General features: G+C 44.9%; 1 protein-coding gene across 2 annotated transcripts in view; it reads right to left on the reverse strand.

The window, feature by feature from the left end:
* sbf2 (SET binding factor 2) overlaps positions 1–15,537 on the reverse strand; it is an 857,151-nt gene that overhangs the window by 87,132 nt on the left and 754,482 nt on the right. For both annotated transcript variants that reach the window (XM_072466526.1, XM_072466525.1), the window contains exon 26: positions 8,329–8,527. In XM_072466526.1, coding sequence (XP_072322627.1) covers positions 8,329–8,527 — 199 coding nt within the window. The remainder of the gene's footprint in view (positions 1–8,328; positions 8,528–15,537) is intronic.

Genomic DNA, 15,537 nt, shown 5'->3' on the forward strand with positions numbered 1-15,537 from the left:
CCATGTTGAATCTGCCTGATCAAATTATGATTTTCTAAATATTCTGCTAAAACCTCCTTAATAATGGTTCATAGTAATTCCCCTCTGGCAGATGTTAGGCTGTCTGGCATGTAGTTGTGGCCTGTAGACATGAAGGGTCTGAATGAACAAAGAGAGATAGAGGCTCAAAATCACAATTCCCTGATGTATGAGTGTAGGTAGATAAAATTTGTTTAAAAATCATTTTGGGTTTTAGACATGAGGCATAAAGTGAAAGAGTGAGGAACAAATACATTTTTACAATGTTCTGTTTAGGTCTCAGTATGCATAGCATTAGATATGGCTCGGAATCATTAATATGTATGAAAAACGAGGATAGAAGTTAGGACAAATGTCCACACACACACAGATGTTAAAAAATGAATTTCTTTGTCACAGAGAACAGTGGTGGGAAAAACCCTTGCATTTTTAAAGAAAAGAACAACAAACATAGGGCAAGAATGATGGAGCGTCAATAGTTTTGGATAACTATAGCAAGAACTGGCACAGACTGAATGGCAGATTCTTCTCTGCTATAAACATCTGTGGGTGCTGTCTCTATGTTGTGCAATATTCCCTGATCCCTGTCCATTTCCCAGCTCTGTTCAGCTGCTGTGCATTTTTCACCATTAAATCCTGGAAATCAGCTTCAGCCGGTATCCTGGAATAGATTAAACTGGTCTGTTTTTGATACTTTCACCATAAACTCTACAATACCTGTTCTAAGATGAGAAAATGGACATTTGCTGTTGGGTTTACATGAAATATTAAAACCAGAAATTTGCTTAAAACATCCTCTGGACAGAAAAAAGGAAAGTAATAATCCAAAACCAACATAAAGACGATAGAGACTTTCATCCCGCTCGTATGAACTGATTTAAAATTCAGGTTTCACAGCTAAAAGGGCAATGGTCTATTCTCATAGAAAACATTTGGAACAACAATTACTTTAATTATACTGTGAAGCAAAACATTTATGTAAGGCAAATAAAAAAAGGTTTGAGAATACAGTTTGTTTGTTGAGCTAGCTTTGCTGTTTTCTTGGTGTGTAACTTTTCTTTCCCCAATCATTTTTTTCCAATTAAGTGGCAATTTAGCATGGCCAATCCACCTAGCCTGCATATCTTTGGGTTGTGGGGATGAGACCCACGCAAACACAGGAAGAACGTGCATACTCCACACAGACAGTGACCCGGGGCTAGGATTGTACCCGGGTCCTCAGCGTTGTAAGGCAGCAGTGCTAACCACTGCGCCACCATGCTGCCCCTCTCTCTGTGTAACTAAGAAGTAATTTGTTAGCTCATTTTAATGTTTAGAAAATACCTCATGGTTTCTATAACTATAAAGTCTTTGGACCTTCTTCTGGCTTTGAGTTGCATTGGATAACTGACTGGGACACAGCATAGCTTATTCTTTTTAAAATAAATTTAGAGTACCCAATTCATTTTCTCCAATTTAGGGGCAATTTAGCGTGGCCAATCCACCTAACCTGCACATCACTGGGTTGTGGGGTGAAACCCATGCAAACACGGGGAGAATGTGCAAACTCTACACGGACAGTGACTCAGAGCCGGGACGAACCTGGGACCTCGGTGCCGTGAGGCTGCAGTGCTACCCACTGCGTCACCATGCTGCCCCTCTCTCTGTGTAACTAAGAAGTAATTTGTTAGCTCATTTTAATGTTTAGAAAATACCTCACGGTTTCTTTAATTGTAAAGTCTTTGGACCTTCTTCTGGCTTTGAGTTGCATTGGATAAGTGACTGGGACACAGGCTGTGCAGCAGGTCAGGTTTCCAAAGTAGGAAGATAGGAGGTTTTTGCTGCGGTTAAGAGGTTAGGAAGTTAAACGAATAGATTTCCTTTTTAAGCAACATGACCCATTGGTGAGAAGCGTAGCTTATTCTTTAATTTGTATCATTACATGAAGACAAACTTTATTATTTTAATTAAATTAATTACAGTGGTCATTCTGTTTATTCTCCTTATTATGACCATCAGAAATAGGAGGAGGAGGCCATTTGGCTTCTTGAATCCGCTCCACCAGTAAATAAGATCATGCCTGATCTGATGTGGCCTAAACTCTACTCTCCTATCTTTTTTTTTTTAAATTTAGAGTACCCAATTCATTTTTTCCAATTAAGGGGCAATATAGCGTGGCCAATCTACCTAAACTGCACATCTTTGGGTTGTGGGGGCGAAACCCACGCAAACACGGGGAGAATGTGCAAACACGGACAGTGACCCAGAGCCGGGATTGAACCTGGGACCTCAGCGTCGTGAGGCAGCAGTGCTAACCCACTGCGATACCGTGCTGCCCCTACTCTCCTATCTGACCCCCATAACTGTCGACTCCTTTGTCAATCAAACATCTGTCTAACTCAGCCTTGCATATATTGAAAAAACCAATGACCTAAAACCATTATTACTATGATATCTGACTATATTTGCCTCTACTGTCCCTTACAGTTTGCAAATTCATACAAGTCATTGACTTGCCAAATATTTTATCTATCTGAATTAGAGAGTGAATTAATATACATGATTCATCTCACATTGATAGATCTCAGGTTACACAACTGCACAAGACGATATAGGACTATGTGACTCAATTCCCACAAAGGTAAAGACTTAGATTGCTTATGGGAGTGACAACCAGTGAACTCGCCACCATTGGAAGTCCTGTTGGTGGATGTCTAATGGGCAGTCTGGGGCACTTGGCAAATCAAAGCAGGAACGGAGGTGAAAAAAATGTAAGGTCAGAGAATGGTTACCAGTACTGAGGAAAAATAAATAAAGAACTTGCACGTATATACAGTGAGCTTCTTGACCTCAGAATGCGTCACAGTCAATTTAGTAAATTTGAAACATAGTTGCTATTGTGTGAAAGGCAAACACAGCAGCCAATCTGCCCACAACAATGTCCCACTGCTAGATAAAATGTGTAGGTCCTCTTGAAATTTTCTCTGCAGGTAATTATGGAATTCCCTTTTGAGAGCCGTAATTGAATCTATTCCACCACACTATCAGGCAGTACATTCTAGATCCTAACCACATATGGCGCAGAAATGTTTTTCCTCTACCTCCTTTGGTTCTTTTGCCATTCACCTTAAATTGGTGTCCACTGGTTCTTGACCCTTGCACAAATGGAAACAGTTTCTTCCTATCCACTCTATCCAAACATGTCATGATTTTGAACACCTCTACCAATATTCCTTCTCAACTGTCTCTTCTCTAAGGAGAACAACCCCAACTTTTCCTAAGTATCAACTTAATTAAGTCCCACCTCTCTGGGATCATTCCATAATTTTTTTCTGCCTCCTTTCTAATACCTTCATATTTTTCCGAATGTGCAGTGCCCAGAATTGGGCACAATACTCCAATTGAGGTTGGACCAGTGTTTTGGAATGGATCACCACACAACTCCCCTTTCTGTGCTCTTTGTCCAGGATCCTGTAAAGACTAGGATGTTTAAAGCCTCGGAATCTGTATGCCTGACTACATTCTCAACCTGGTGTGCAAACCTCAATGATTTGTGTATATATACCCCAAAGTCCCTCTGCTCCTGTAGCCTAGCTAAAATTATATCCTTTATTTTGTATTGCCATTGCTCATCCTTCCTCCCAAACGTACCACTTTACACTTCCCTAAATTAATTAGAGGGGGTAGAGGATATTTGTGGATGGTGCGCAGGGACTCCTGCGAACCATGTCGTCATGTTTTGGGCATGTGCAAAGCTAAAAGGGTTCTGGCAGGTGTTTGTGGACATAATGTCTGAGGTGTTGGGGATAAAGGTGGCCCTGAGTCCAGAGGTTGCAATATTTGTGGTGTCGGAAGATCCGGGAGTCCATGGGGCGAGAGAGGCCGATGTCTTGGACTTTCTCTCCCTGATAGCCCGGAGACGGAACTTACTTGGATGGAGGGAATCGGAGCTGCCGGTAGCGAGGATGTGGGTGAATGACCTGCCCGAATTCCTGAGCCTGGAGAAGGTCAAGTTCGTCCTGAGGGGATTGGTTCGCTCGGAGGTGGATGCCGTTCATTGACTTCTTTTAGGAGGATTGAGGAGTCAGCAAAGTGGAGGGGGTTAAAATAGGGAAGGCAGGATGGGGGAAGGGGCATGAGTAGGGGGGGGGGGGGAAGGAGTGGGGGTAGTGGGTGTTGATTATTTATAATGTTGTATCATTTTGTTTCTGCTTCGGTTTGTTTTGTATAAAAAAAACTTTGTGCAGACTTGTTAGGTGGCACTTTCTCAGATATCTTTTGGAGGTCCACATACACCATATCAACTGCATTAGCAACCCCTTACTTCATCAGAGCATTCAATCAAATTAAACATGATGGGCGGGATTGTCTCTTTTGGGGACTAAGTCCCCACGCCCGCCGGCAAACGGGCAAGAATCACTCCGGACTTTTTAACAGGCCTCAGGTGACTGCTAGATAACTGCCTCTCAGCAATTAGGGTGGGGGCAGCTTCAGCCAATCAGACACTAATCTACACTGCACTTTTAACTGAAAAACAGCACAATTAGATTAACCACTTACCTTTCCTGGTTACCTCACTGCACCAAATTACCAAATTCTCACTCTGTCTGTGTCTCACTCACTCAGGCTGTGTCTCTTTGCACTGCGCAACGCTTACTCAGTGCGCTTTCTGTCTGTCTTTTATACAGGCTTTAGGATGACTCACACTAGAACTTCAAAGAGAAGAATACAATGTGTGCCTTTGTGCCCCTTAACAGGCCTCAGGTGACTGCTAGATAACTGCCTCTCAGCAATTAGGGTGGGGGCAGCTTCAGCCAATCAGACACTAATCTACACTGCACTTTTAACAGCCACCATGGCCGCGAGTCTGAGCTCCCGCCGAGTGGTATCAGATTAGAACCACGCCGGCGGGACTCGTTGGAGTTCGGCCCATCAAGTGGCGGAGAATTGCCGCTGGGGGCTTTTTCAGCGGCCCCCTACCGGCGCCGCGTGGACTGCGCCGCATGGCTGGCGGCCGATTCTGCATTCCACGGAGAATCGCGTCCCAGCGGCGTGGCAGGATTCTCGCGCCGCCCTGGCAATTCTCCGACCCGGCGTGGGCTCGGAGAATCCTGGCCGATTTGTCTCAAAGAAATGTATGCTGGCTTTCCTTGATTAATCCATATTTGTCCAAGTTACCCAACTTTTTGAATTATTTCTAAAAGCTTTCCCATCACGGAGGTTAACTGGCTGACCTGTAATTGCTGGGTTTATCCTTGCACACTCTTTTGAACAAGCGTGTGACATTTGCAGTTCCCCAGTCCTCTGGCACTACCCCTATATCTATGGAGGTCTGGACAGTCGTGGACAGTGCCTGTGCAATTTCCATTCTTACATCTCAAATGTCCTCGCATCTATCTCATCCAGTCATGGTGATTCGAATACCTTTCTGATAATGTCCTCTAATCAACTATTAGCCCATCCAGTATCTCAGTTACCTTCTCCTTTACTAAGACTTTGGCAGCATTTCCTTCCGTGGGAAAGGTAGATGCAAACTACTCATTTGAGACACCAGCCATGCTGGCTTCCTCGATGCACAAATCCCATTTTTAGTCCCTGATCAGCCCTACCCTTCTTTTTACCACACTTTTACTGTATATACCTGTAGACATTTGGATTCCCTTTTATGTTAAGTGCCAGTCTCATCTCATAGTCTCCCTTCGCTTTGCTTGTTTCATTTTTCATTTCCCTCTGAACTTTCTGTATTTAGCCAGTTCTCATTTGTAGCATCAACCTGACATCTTTCATACGCACCCTTTTGCAGCTACATCTTACTCTCCATCTCTTCATCAGTGAGAGCGCTCTGGATTTGCTTTCCCTACCTTTCCCCATCATGGGGATATACCTTAACTGTACCCATCGTGTCTCCTCTCTGCACCTTTCCGGAACAGACATGAGGGGCTAAATGGCATCCGTCTGCGCCATAACAATTCTGTGATATAAAGGCAGCCCATTATTTAGTTACAGCTTTACGCAACAATCTTTAATTCTAATTTACCAGATGGGCCAGATTTATTTTCACCCCACTAAAGTTGGCCTTTGCCCCAATTTATTTTAAACTTTGGATTTCTCATTGTTTGCCTCCATAGCTAACCTAAACTTTATGATGCTATAGTCACTGGCCCCTAAATGTTTCCCTGCTGACACTGACACACCTCATTCCCCAGAATCAGATCCAGCAATGTCTCCTCCTCCCTTAATTAATAGCAAAATACTGCAGACGTTGGAAATCTGAAATAAAAACAAAAAATGCTGGAAAATCTCAGCATGTGTGGAGAGAAACTGAGTTGACATTTCGAGTTGAGAGAGAGCCATACAGACTTAAAATGTTAACCTGTTTCTCTCCCACAGATGCTGCCACAGCTGCTGAGTATTTCCAGCACTTTCTGTTTAATGCCTTCTTCCTTATTGCTTTGGAAATGATTCAGAAAACTGTCTTTCAATAGATAGAAATTACAGTGCCGAAGGAGGCCATTCGTCCCAACGAGTCTACACCGGCCCTTGAAAGAATACCCTATTTCAGCCCAGTAACCCCGCCTATCTTTTGGACACTAAAGGGCAATTTAGTATGGCCAATCCACCTATCCTGCACATCTTTGGACTGTGGGAGGAAACCGGAATACCCGGAAGAAACTCAAGCAGACACGGGAGAAAATGCAAACTCCACACAGTCACTCGAGGCTGGAATTGAACCCGGGTCGCTGGAGGTGAGAGGCAGCAGTGCGCACAACTGTGCCACCCTGTCCTGAACTCTGGGCACAATTCAATTAAATGGGATCAAAGTCCCATAGCAAGCAGGTTTAGCCATGTGTTTCCCGGCGCCCCGAGAGCCGGGAAACACATGGCAATAAAATGCCACTCAGGTTAAATAAGGGGCCTCAGTGAGGAATGCACGGCAATGCCGCACAAAGTCCCGTTTTCTACACCGAGGAATGAGATATCAGGACGCCATTTTTAAATAGCGTCCCGATCTCAGAGGCCCTGGCTCGCTCAAACCCCAACACACTAAAGGAGGGTCACCCCCCCCCCAAACATCCGCACAGGGCACCTGGTCCGATTGCCAGCACACAGAAAATGCCAGCATGTCATCTTGGTAGTTACAGTCTAGCACCAGGTGGCACTGCTAGGATTCCAGGCTGGCACTGTCAGGATGCCCAGGTGGCACCAGCAGTGCCAGGGTAAAACCTGCCAGAGGACATGCACCTAGGTGCCTCTGATCCCCTGGTAGACCCCCATGAGTGCCATTCCGTCTGGTCCCTGTTTGTGGGGACCAGTGCTGAATGGCGCTCGCCCGAGGGGGATAAATCTCATGCCTCGGGTACCTCAAGATGCTGTATATTAAAGGGAGACTAGTTGTCTCGCTCTAATATGCAGATTTGCTAAAAAGTGATCCCGCCCACAATGGGTGGCCGTTGGATCGCGCTCCATGTTCTCTCTGCTCTTTACACTATTACTATCCAAATATATAAAGTCCCCCAACTCTAAAGTTTTTATACATCTCTGTAATTTCCTTGTAAATTTGTTCCTGTTTGGTGGTCTATAGTATACACCGAATAGCATAATGGGACCTCTATATTTTCTTAGCTCTAACCAAATAGATTCTGTTCCTGACCCTTCTAGGCCACTATCTCCAGGACTGTAATATTCTCCCTAACCAAAACTGTCATCCCATCTGCTTTCTTTCCTTCCTGTCTTGTCCTGAATATTTTGAATCCAGGAATATTTACTATCGGTACTACCCTTTTTTGCTCCAGTTCTCCATTATTGCCACAATATCAGATTCCCACAATGTTTATTAAAATATTATGTACAAGATATTTACTTTGGGTAACCAATTCTGCCATGTCCCGAAGTTCGGGATGTTGGAAAAAAATAATTTGCAGGTTCTCATTCTTGGTCATTATTCAGTGACCACTGCCGGAAACTGCACATGTGGGTTAATTCTTAAAATAAACCAAATGTATTGATCTTATTCTGTTATAGAAATGACACTGGTATAAAAATGACACTATTCTTCAAATAATTCAATATACAGTTGTTAATTTAGCTGACAAAATCAAAATAAATGGAGTTAAATTGACTTGCACACATATCTCAATATCCCTTTTGGTGAGACTTGAAACTATATCAATTTTGCATGAAACTAGCTTTGTTGTTCCCAACTGTTCAGTCTGAACATTTTGACTCAATAATTTTTTTAAGAAGTATTCCACTGATAGTGCAGTTCACCAGAACGCCTTTGTGACACGATCAAGCTATTGATTTGTGGCTGCAAAGAGGTAATGTACTAACCTTCTACATAGCAAATACATCCTATTGGCAGCAGTTATCCTGAAGTGCTCTGTCTTTGAACGAGATGAGCTTGCACTGATAGTTCCCAGACCCAGCCGCTGGTAGTCCCGGAAACACGCTCGCTCTACTAACTGTTCCATAGTTGACTTTTCTGAAGCTTTCAAAGTGCTACTTGTGGGAAGTTCACCATCATCTGAAGCTATGATGTACAAAAATGGAGAATGTTTTTAACCACCTTGTTAATAACAAAGGCAAAATACCGTATATGCTGAAAATCGGAAATAAAAACACAAAGTGCTGAAAACATTCTGAGTCTGGCAGAATCTGTGGAAATACAAATGGTAATTTCAGGTAAATGACTTTACATCAGAACTGGAAAATGTTTGCATTGCAACAGGTTTCAAGCAAGTATAAGAAGGGAAAAATGGGGGCTGGCGGTGGGGGAGATACTGCAGAGGTGAGAACAGAACAGAAATGTGGAAGGCGGGGTGATTAAATGACTAAAGTACAAGACAAAAGTGGATTGTAGTAGAACAAGTAAAGAAATAAGCAATGGAGTTGGGGGATGTGTAAAATAGAATAAATGAATCATTACCAACAGCTGTCCAATATAAGAGGCAATGGGCATGCTCTCAAATAGGTGAATTTAATTTTGTGTCTGGAAGGTGTAGAAAGTGCCTAATTGAGATGAATATAGGAGTTTCAGATAAATATTCTGTTATATCTAGCTGGTGCAGTAATGGTTAAAAGGCTGGGTTAGGGTATGTATTTGACTGCTGCAGAAATGCTTTTTCAAATTCCTGGTTTGAAAGGCAGCTAGACTTTGGGCTATAGAGGTGGAATTAAAATATTGTAAAAAAAATCATACTTCATCCCAGCCATGGATATTCTTTGCTGAAGTAGGGCTAATGGAATTTTATTTATCGTAAGAAGGTTCCCTGGGGAGTAGATAAATTAGAGACATTAGACGGACTCACTGTTCCCTGACACCGATTTCATAATTGCCGATTGGGCAGAATCCCCATTGACGCTGAAATCGGGGGCGGCGCATGTTTGACGCAGGTTTTGTATGCGATGTCCCCTCCAAAATGGCATCATCGCGTTGCGTGCCACACGCCGTTGGGACGGCCATAGCACGCCACCTGATGCTCCACCCCCGATAGGCTGAGTTCCTGATCGCGTGGCAGAAGTGTGGTCTCAGCGGTTGGGAACTCGGTGTGGCGGCTGCGGACTGTGTCCAGCACCGCCATAGTCAGGCCGGAGCCATGCTGCTAGCCAGGGGGCTTCCGCAAGGGCTGGGGAGAATAGTGGGGGGTGTCTAGGGGGAACTATCTGGCAGGTCCGCGCACTGCCTGCGCCATGTTTTACGCCGTGACCGCTGCAGGCCGTCACCGTGCGCATGCAGAGCCACGGACCTGGCCATTCTCCAGGCGTTTTTATCGTGAGGGACTGGAGTTTTACGCGGCGCCTCTCACCGATCGCAGGATCGGTGAGGGGGCGGCACTGATCTTTTTGACATAAAACGCCACAGATGGTCCACACTTAGGCTCAAAAACAGTGAATCCTTGGGGCAGCATGGTGACTTAGTGGTTAGCATTGCTGCCTACGGCATGGAGGACCTGGGTTCGAATCCAAGCCCTGGGTCACTGTCCGTGTGGAGTTTGCACATTCTCCCCGTGTTTGCGTGGGTTTCGCCCCCACAACCCAAAAATGTGCAATTTAGGTGGATTGGCCACGCTAAATTGCCCCTTAATTGGAAAAAATGAATTGGGTACTCGAAATTAAAAAAAAAGATAGGAGAGTAGAGTTTAGGCCACATCAGATCAGGCATGATCTTATTTACTGGTGGAGCGGATTCAAGAAGCCAAATGGCCTCCTCCTCCTATTTCTGATGGTCATAATAAGGAGAATAAACAGAATGACCACTGTAATTAATTGAATTAAAGTAATTAAGTTTGTCTTCATGTCTTCATGGGCATGGGTTTCACCCCCAAAACACAAAGACGTGCAGGATAGGGGGATTGGCCACCGAAAATTGCCCCTTATTTGGAAAAAATAATTGGTGAACCCAGCCCATTGTTTAGCCTTAGTCAGATGGTCATAACCCAGTTAGTGGGGTTGAGATGATGTGGTTAATGGAAGGAGCCAGGCCTGAGTTCAAGTGTTGAAGGCAGCCCGCCTCCTCGCCAGCTCCACCGTAAAGTCCTGGTATATGCGTATACCAGCTCCAGCCCACTGCACCACCTGCTTCTGCTTTGCCCAGCACAGGACCTTCTCCTTCACACTGTACCTACGGAAACACACAGTTACTACTGTTGGCGGCTCACTCGCTTTTGGTATAGGCCTCCACCACCGATGAGCCCTATCCAGTTCGTATCGAGAGGGATCGTCCCCCTCCCCCAATAGCTCCGCCAACATCGTGGAAAAATACTCCGTCGGCCTCGGGCCTTCCACCCCTTCGGGCAGACCCACAATCCTCAGATTCTGCCGCTGGATGGGTTTTCCAGGTCTTCCGTTTTGGGTCGCAGACCCTTGTTGGTCTCTGTCACCTTCCGCAACTCCTCCCCCATCGAGGTGAGTTGATCACTGTGCTGCGATATTACCTCTTCCACTTTCTTCAGTGTCTCCCTTGCTCCCGCAGCTCCGCCACTGCGCTTGATACTGCTGCTCTCACTGGGGCAATCGCCTCCTCCATCAGCACTTTCAATACCGCCCTCATCTCCTTCTTCATCGCTTCCATGTGCTTTGTGAACTGTTTTTCAAGTTCCACAACCATCACTTTGGTCATTTCTTCTGCTGTGAGCGATGCGGCCTCCCCTGGTGCTCCAGCCTCCGCTTTCCTTACAGTTCCTGCACTGACTTTTCCACTCACCGGCGGACTTTCATTAACCCACTTTTTCACGGCCGTTTTTTTTCCCCAAGCTTGGACATTTCTCCTCCACCCGGTGCCTTCTTACAGCTTTTTCACCCTCCGTTGCCCGAGACCGGGCGTTAAAACCCCAACATATCTATTCCCGAGTGGGAGCCCTCCAGTGTGCGGCTGCCTCCTGCCCGCCGTCACCGGAAGTCCCCACCTTCTTACTCCATTGGTCATTTTTATTAATCACTCTTCTTTCAAACTTTATTAATTTATTGCTTTGACATTACTTCAGTTTTGCTGAGCAAGTTGTTTCTTTTCTTCATACTCAACCTTTTAAAAAAAAATTCATATATCTTTCCGAAATCTGCTAATCATTCTTTTAGTGAGAAAAAAAATTGGAAAAGTAGGCCCCGAGCCAAAAAGGTTGGACAAGCCTGCTTTATTTTGTTTAATTGTAGAAGGCTGAGGACAGAGAGGTTAGCGTGAAAGAGTGATGGTGATTTAAAATGACAAGTGACTGTAAACTCGAGCTTATGTCAGTTGATTGAACAAAGGTGTTTTGCGAGGTGATCACACAATCGGCATTTGGTCTCCCCTCACTGTGAACAGTGAGTGTAGTATATCAAATTGAAAGAAGTAATTTCTTGTTTCATCTGGGCAAAATGGTTGGGGCTCTGAATGCTGGAACGGGTAGAGGTAAAAAGGGCAGGTATTGCATCTCCTGCACTTGCACAGGAAAATTCCATGGGAAGGAGAGATGGTGTTGGGATAATTGGGAAGTGAAGCAGTGTATCACAGATGGAATGGCTCCTATGGAGTGTTGAGAGATAGACGTGTTTGGTGGTGGCATCAGGTGGAGGTAGTGGAAATGGTGGAGGCTGGTAATGTTGAAGGTGTGGACAAGGGGAATCCTACTGTGGTTCTTTGAGGGTCAGGAATCAGTGAGAGAATAAGTGTTTGAAATGGGACAGATATGGTTGAGAGCTCTGTCAACCATCGTGGGATGGGTGGGGGGGCGGGAAAGCAAGACATCTTGGAAGAATCCGGGTCCTCGGTGCCGTGCTGCAGCTGTGGTGACCACTGCACCACTCTTTCACTGTTTTTAGTTGAAATATTAATCCATTTATATTATCAGAAAGCGCAATATCAGGTGAACCTGGGACTAAGTGAATAGTTATTTCCGGGAACCATTAGAGATGTAAATGCAGCATCCATTGTGATAAAATATTCTATAATTCTATTGATTACTGGAACAAAAGGATCTCATAATTTTCCTGTCCTATTTGCATGGCTCAGGCACACTCAGACTGCTAGCCAAGACCATGGTTGCTGCGCCTCCAATCAGAGAAGATTTATTTTATCTATGAGTCTCAGCCTGGGAGACCTGATCGTTAAATTATAGACATGTAGTTTATTTTTCAGTGACTGCCATTCTTCCTGCCAAAGGCATTTTTTGAGGAAGTTGAAAAGATGATTACCTTGTTTATATGGCCGGGGGGGGGGGGGATTAGGAAGGTGCTGTTGCAGAGAGGACGGCAGTCAGGGGGGGTTGAGTCTCCTGAATTTACCGTATTATTACTGGGCAGCGAATGCGGAGAAGGTGAGGAGCTGGGTTGGAGGGGGAGACTCCCAGTGGGTTAGAATGGAGGAGAGTCTGTGCAGGGGGTCGGGGTTGAGGGCGTTGGCAACAGCGCCACTCCCGATGACCTCGGGAAAATATTCGGGGAGTCCGGTGGTATTAGCGGCATTGAAAATCTGGAGGCAGTTGCGCCAGCACTTTAGGCTGGGGGCGGGGTCAAGGGAAATGCCAATTTGGGGGAATCATAGATTTGAGCCAGGAAAGTGGAATGGGAGTTTTCGGAGATGGGAGGAGAAGGGTTGGAGGGTTGGTTTGCGGGACTGGGGGAGCTGGGGGCGAAATATGGGCTCGGGCAGGAGGAGATGTTTAGATACATGCAGGTCCGAGATTTCGCTCGGATGGAGATACAGAGCTTTCCGGCGGCGCTTCACCCCACACTGTTGGAGGAGCTGCTGATGGCAGGGGGAGTGGAGAGGGGGATGGTGTCGGCGATTTATGAGGTGATTCTGGGAGAAGAGAAGGCATCGCTGGAGGGGATTAAACAAGGTGGGAGGGCATGAAGGAAGGGTTGTGGTGTGAGGTGCTCCGGAGGGTGAATGCCTGAACTTCATGCGCAAGGTTGGGGCTGATACAATTGAAGGCGGTATATAGGGCGAACCTCACAAAGACGTGGATGAGTCAACTCTTTGAGCGGGTAGAGGATGCTTGTGAGTGTTGCGGGGCGGGGGGGGGGGGGGGTAGCCTGCAAACCATGTTCATATGTTTTGGTCCTGTCCAAAACTGGAGGAGTTTGGAGGAAAGTCTTCAGGGTAATTTCGAAGGTGGTGCATATGAAACTTGAACCCGGTCCCCTGGAAGCCATATTCGAGGTATCGGATCGGGCAGGGATGGAAGTGGGTGCGGAGGCAGATGTCTTAGCCTTCTCCTCGTCGATCGCCCGAAGGCGGGTCCTGTTGGGGTGGAGGTCAGCTTCTCCACCCTGTGCTCTGGCGTGGTGGGGGGACCTGCTGGAGTTCTTAGCACTCAAGAAAGTGAAGTTTGAGTTGAGGGGAAGGATGGAAGGGTTCTACAATTCATGGGCTTTGTTTATTATACACTTTCAAAAATTGGATGATTCCGAATATTAGGGGTGGGTTGGGGGGGTTGGACTGTGTATGTTGTTGGTGACTATGTATGAGTGGATGGTGGATTTTTGATTCTTCTTCTTTGATGTTTGTATTTAAAATGTTGACGGATGTTTGGGGGTTGGTGGGAGGAAGGGATCGTTGGCCAGGGGATTGTCATTTTATTTGTTACTGTTGATTGTTGGTGGGTGTAAATTTGGATGAAAATGTGAAAAAGGAGAATAAAAATATTGGAAAAAAATATAATTATGGACATGTAAAATACATTTTTTGCATCATCCTATTAGTAAAATAATCAAAAATGTATTGATCTTGTTAATATTAATGATTTTGGTACAGAAATATTAAAGTAGTCATCATGCAAAAGTTACGTAAACCACGGCCTGAGAAACTCACAGCTGTGCTATTGGCTCATTAAGCTCCTCTGGCTGCTACTAAAGAACAACTCGGGGTAGAAATCATCTGAAAACATATTTAATGGTTTCTCCTCGACTTCATAAGTCTACCAATCTACTGGGGATAGGAGTCCAAGCTCTAGCACCAGTTTTCTTTAGGTGGGATATGTCACAGTTGCGGAAATGTTTCCTCGTGCCTCACTTCATGGCAACACTGGGTTTGTGTTTACTTTGGATGCCTAGGGGAAGCTCCAGAAACATCCAGAGTAATGTGGTGGGGGAAGAAATATGGCCGAAATCAGCATTTCCGAGGTGCAACAAAGAGGAAATCGATCCTGGTATAAATTGTGATCAGTTCCCCAAATCACATGAAGAAATCCTGCATTCCCTTTGGATAGCATAAAAAAAAATTTGCATAAAAATGTGTGGTGTTAGAAGTCATCTCTCTATTTGTTGCAATTTAAACAAAAGGAACTGGTGAACAATGCAAGCTTAATAGCAAACTCTTGGCTAGGAAGTCAGCCAATTTAGAAAATGAAAATGTTTTATTCACACACATATAGTCACTGTTTTTTGGCAATTAATATTAGTTTCCTCGACCCAAAGGTTGAAAGATTGACTGCAGGAAGGGTCACTAGGGATGGGCAATGAATGCTGCCTAGCATTTTAAAAAGGAACTCTGATAAGTCCTGATGCGTACCATTCTAAAAAAAATACCAAGATAAGTAACTCACTCCATCTGGCAAAGATTGCTGTAGTGTCTGAAAAAAGAGTGATGGTTGCAAGTATTTTTATTCTCATTAATATTTCTTTTAACATATCACTGAACCATTAAAAAGCTAACCTAAGTATAGGGTCACAGAATGGTGACTGCACTGATGGAGGCTAGTCGGGCTGTAATGTCTGTGCTGGCCATCTGCAAGGGCAACGCTGCTAGACTACTGCGGTTTCCACATGGTTCTGCAAATTTTTTTAACTTCCGGGGTTTACCCAATTCCCTTTTGAAAGCACAGTTGAATCTGTCTCCACCACACTCAGGTAGTGCGTCCAGGTATTAACCACTCATGTAATAAAGGTTTTTCTTCATGCTGGTCATTCACTTTTATCAGTATCCTTCTGGTTCACGATGCTTTTGAAAATGGGAGCAGTTTCTCCCAGCTGCTACATGATTTTGAACGTCTCTATGAAATATCCTCTCAACCTTCACTTCCCCAAGGAGAACAACCCCAGCTTCCCCATTGCATCCATTTA

The sequence above is a fragment of the Scyliorhinus torazame genome, chromosome 10, assembly GCF_047496885.1.
Source record: "Scyliorhinus torazame isolate Kashiwa2021f chromosome 10, sScyTor2.1, whole genome shotgun sequence".
Lineage (NCBI taxonomy): Eukaryota > Metazoa > Chordata > Chondrichthyes > Carcharhiniformes > Scyliorhinidae > Scyliorhinus > Scyliorhinus torazame.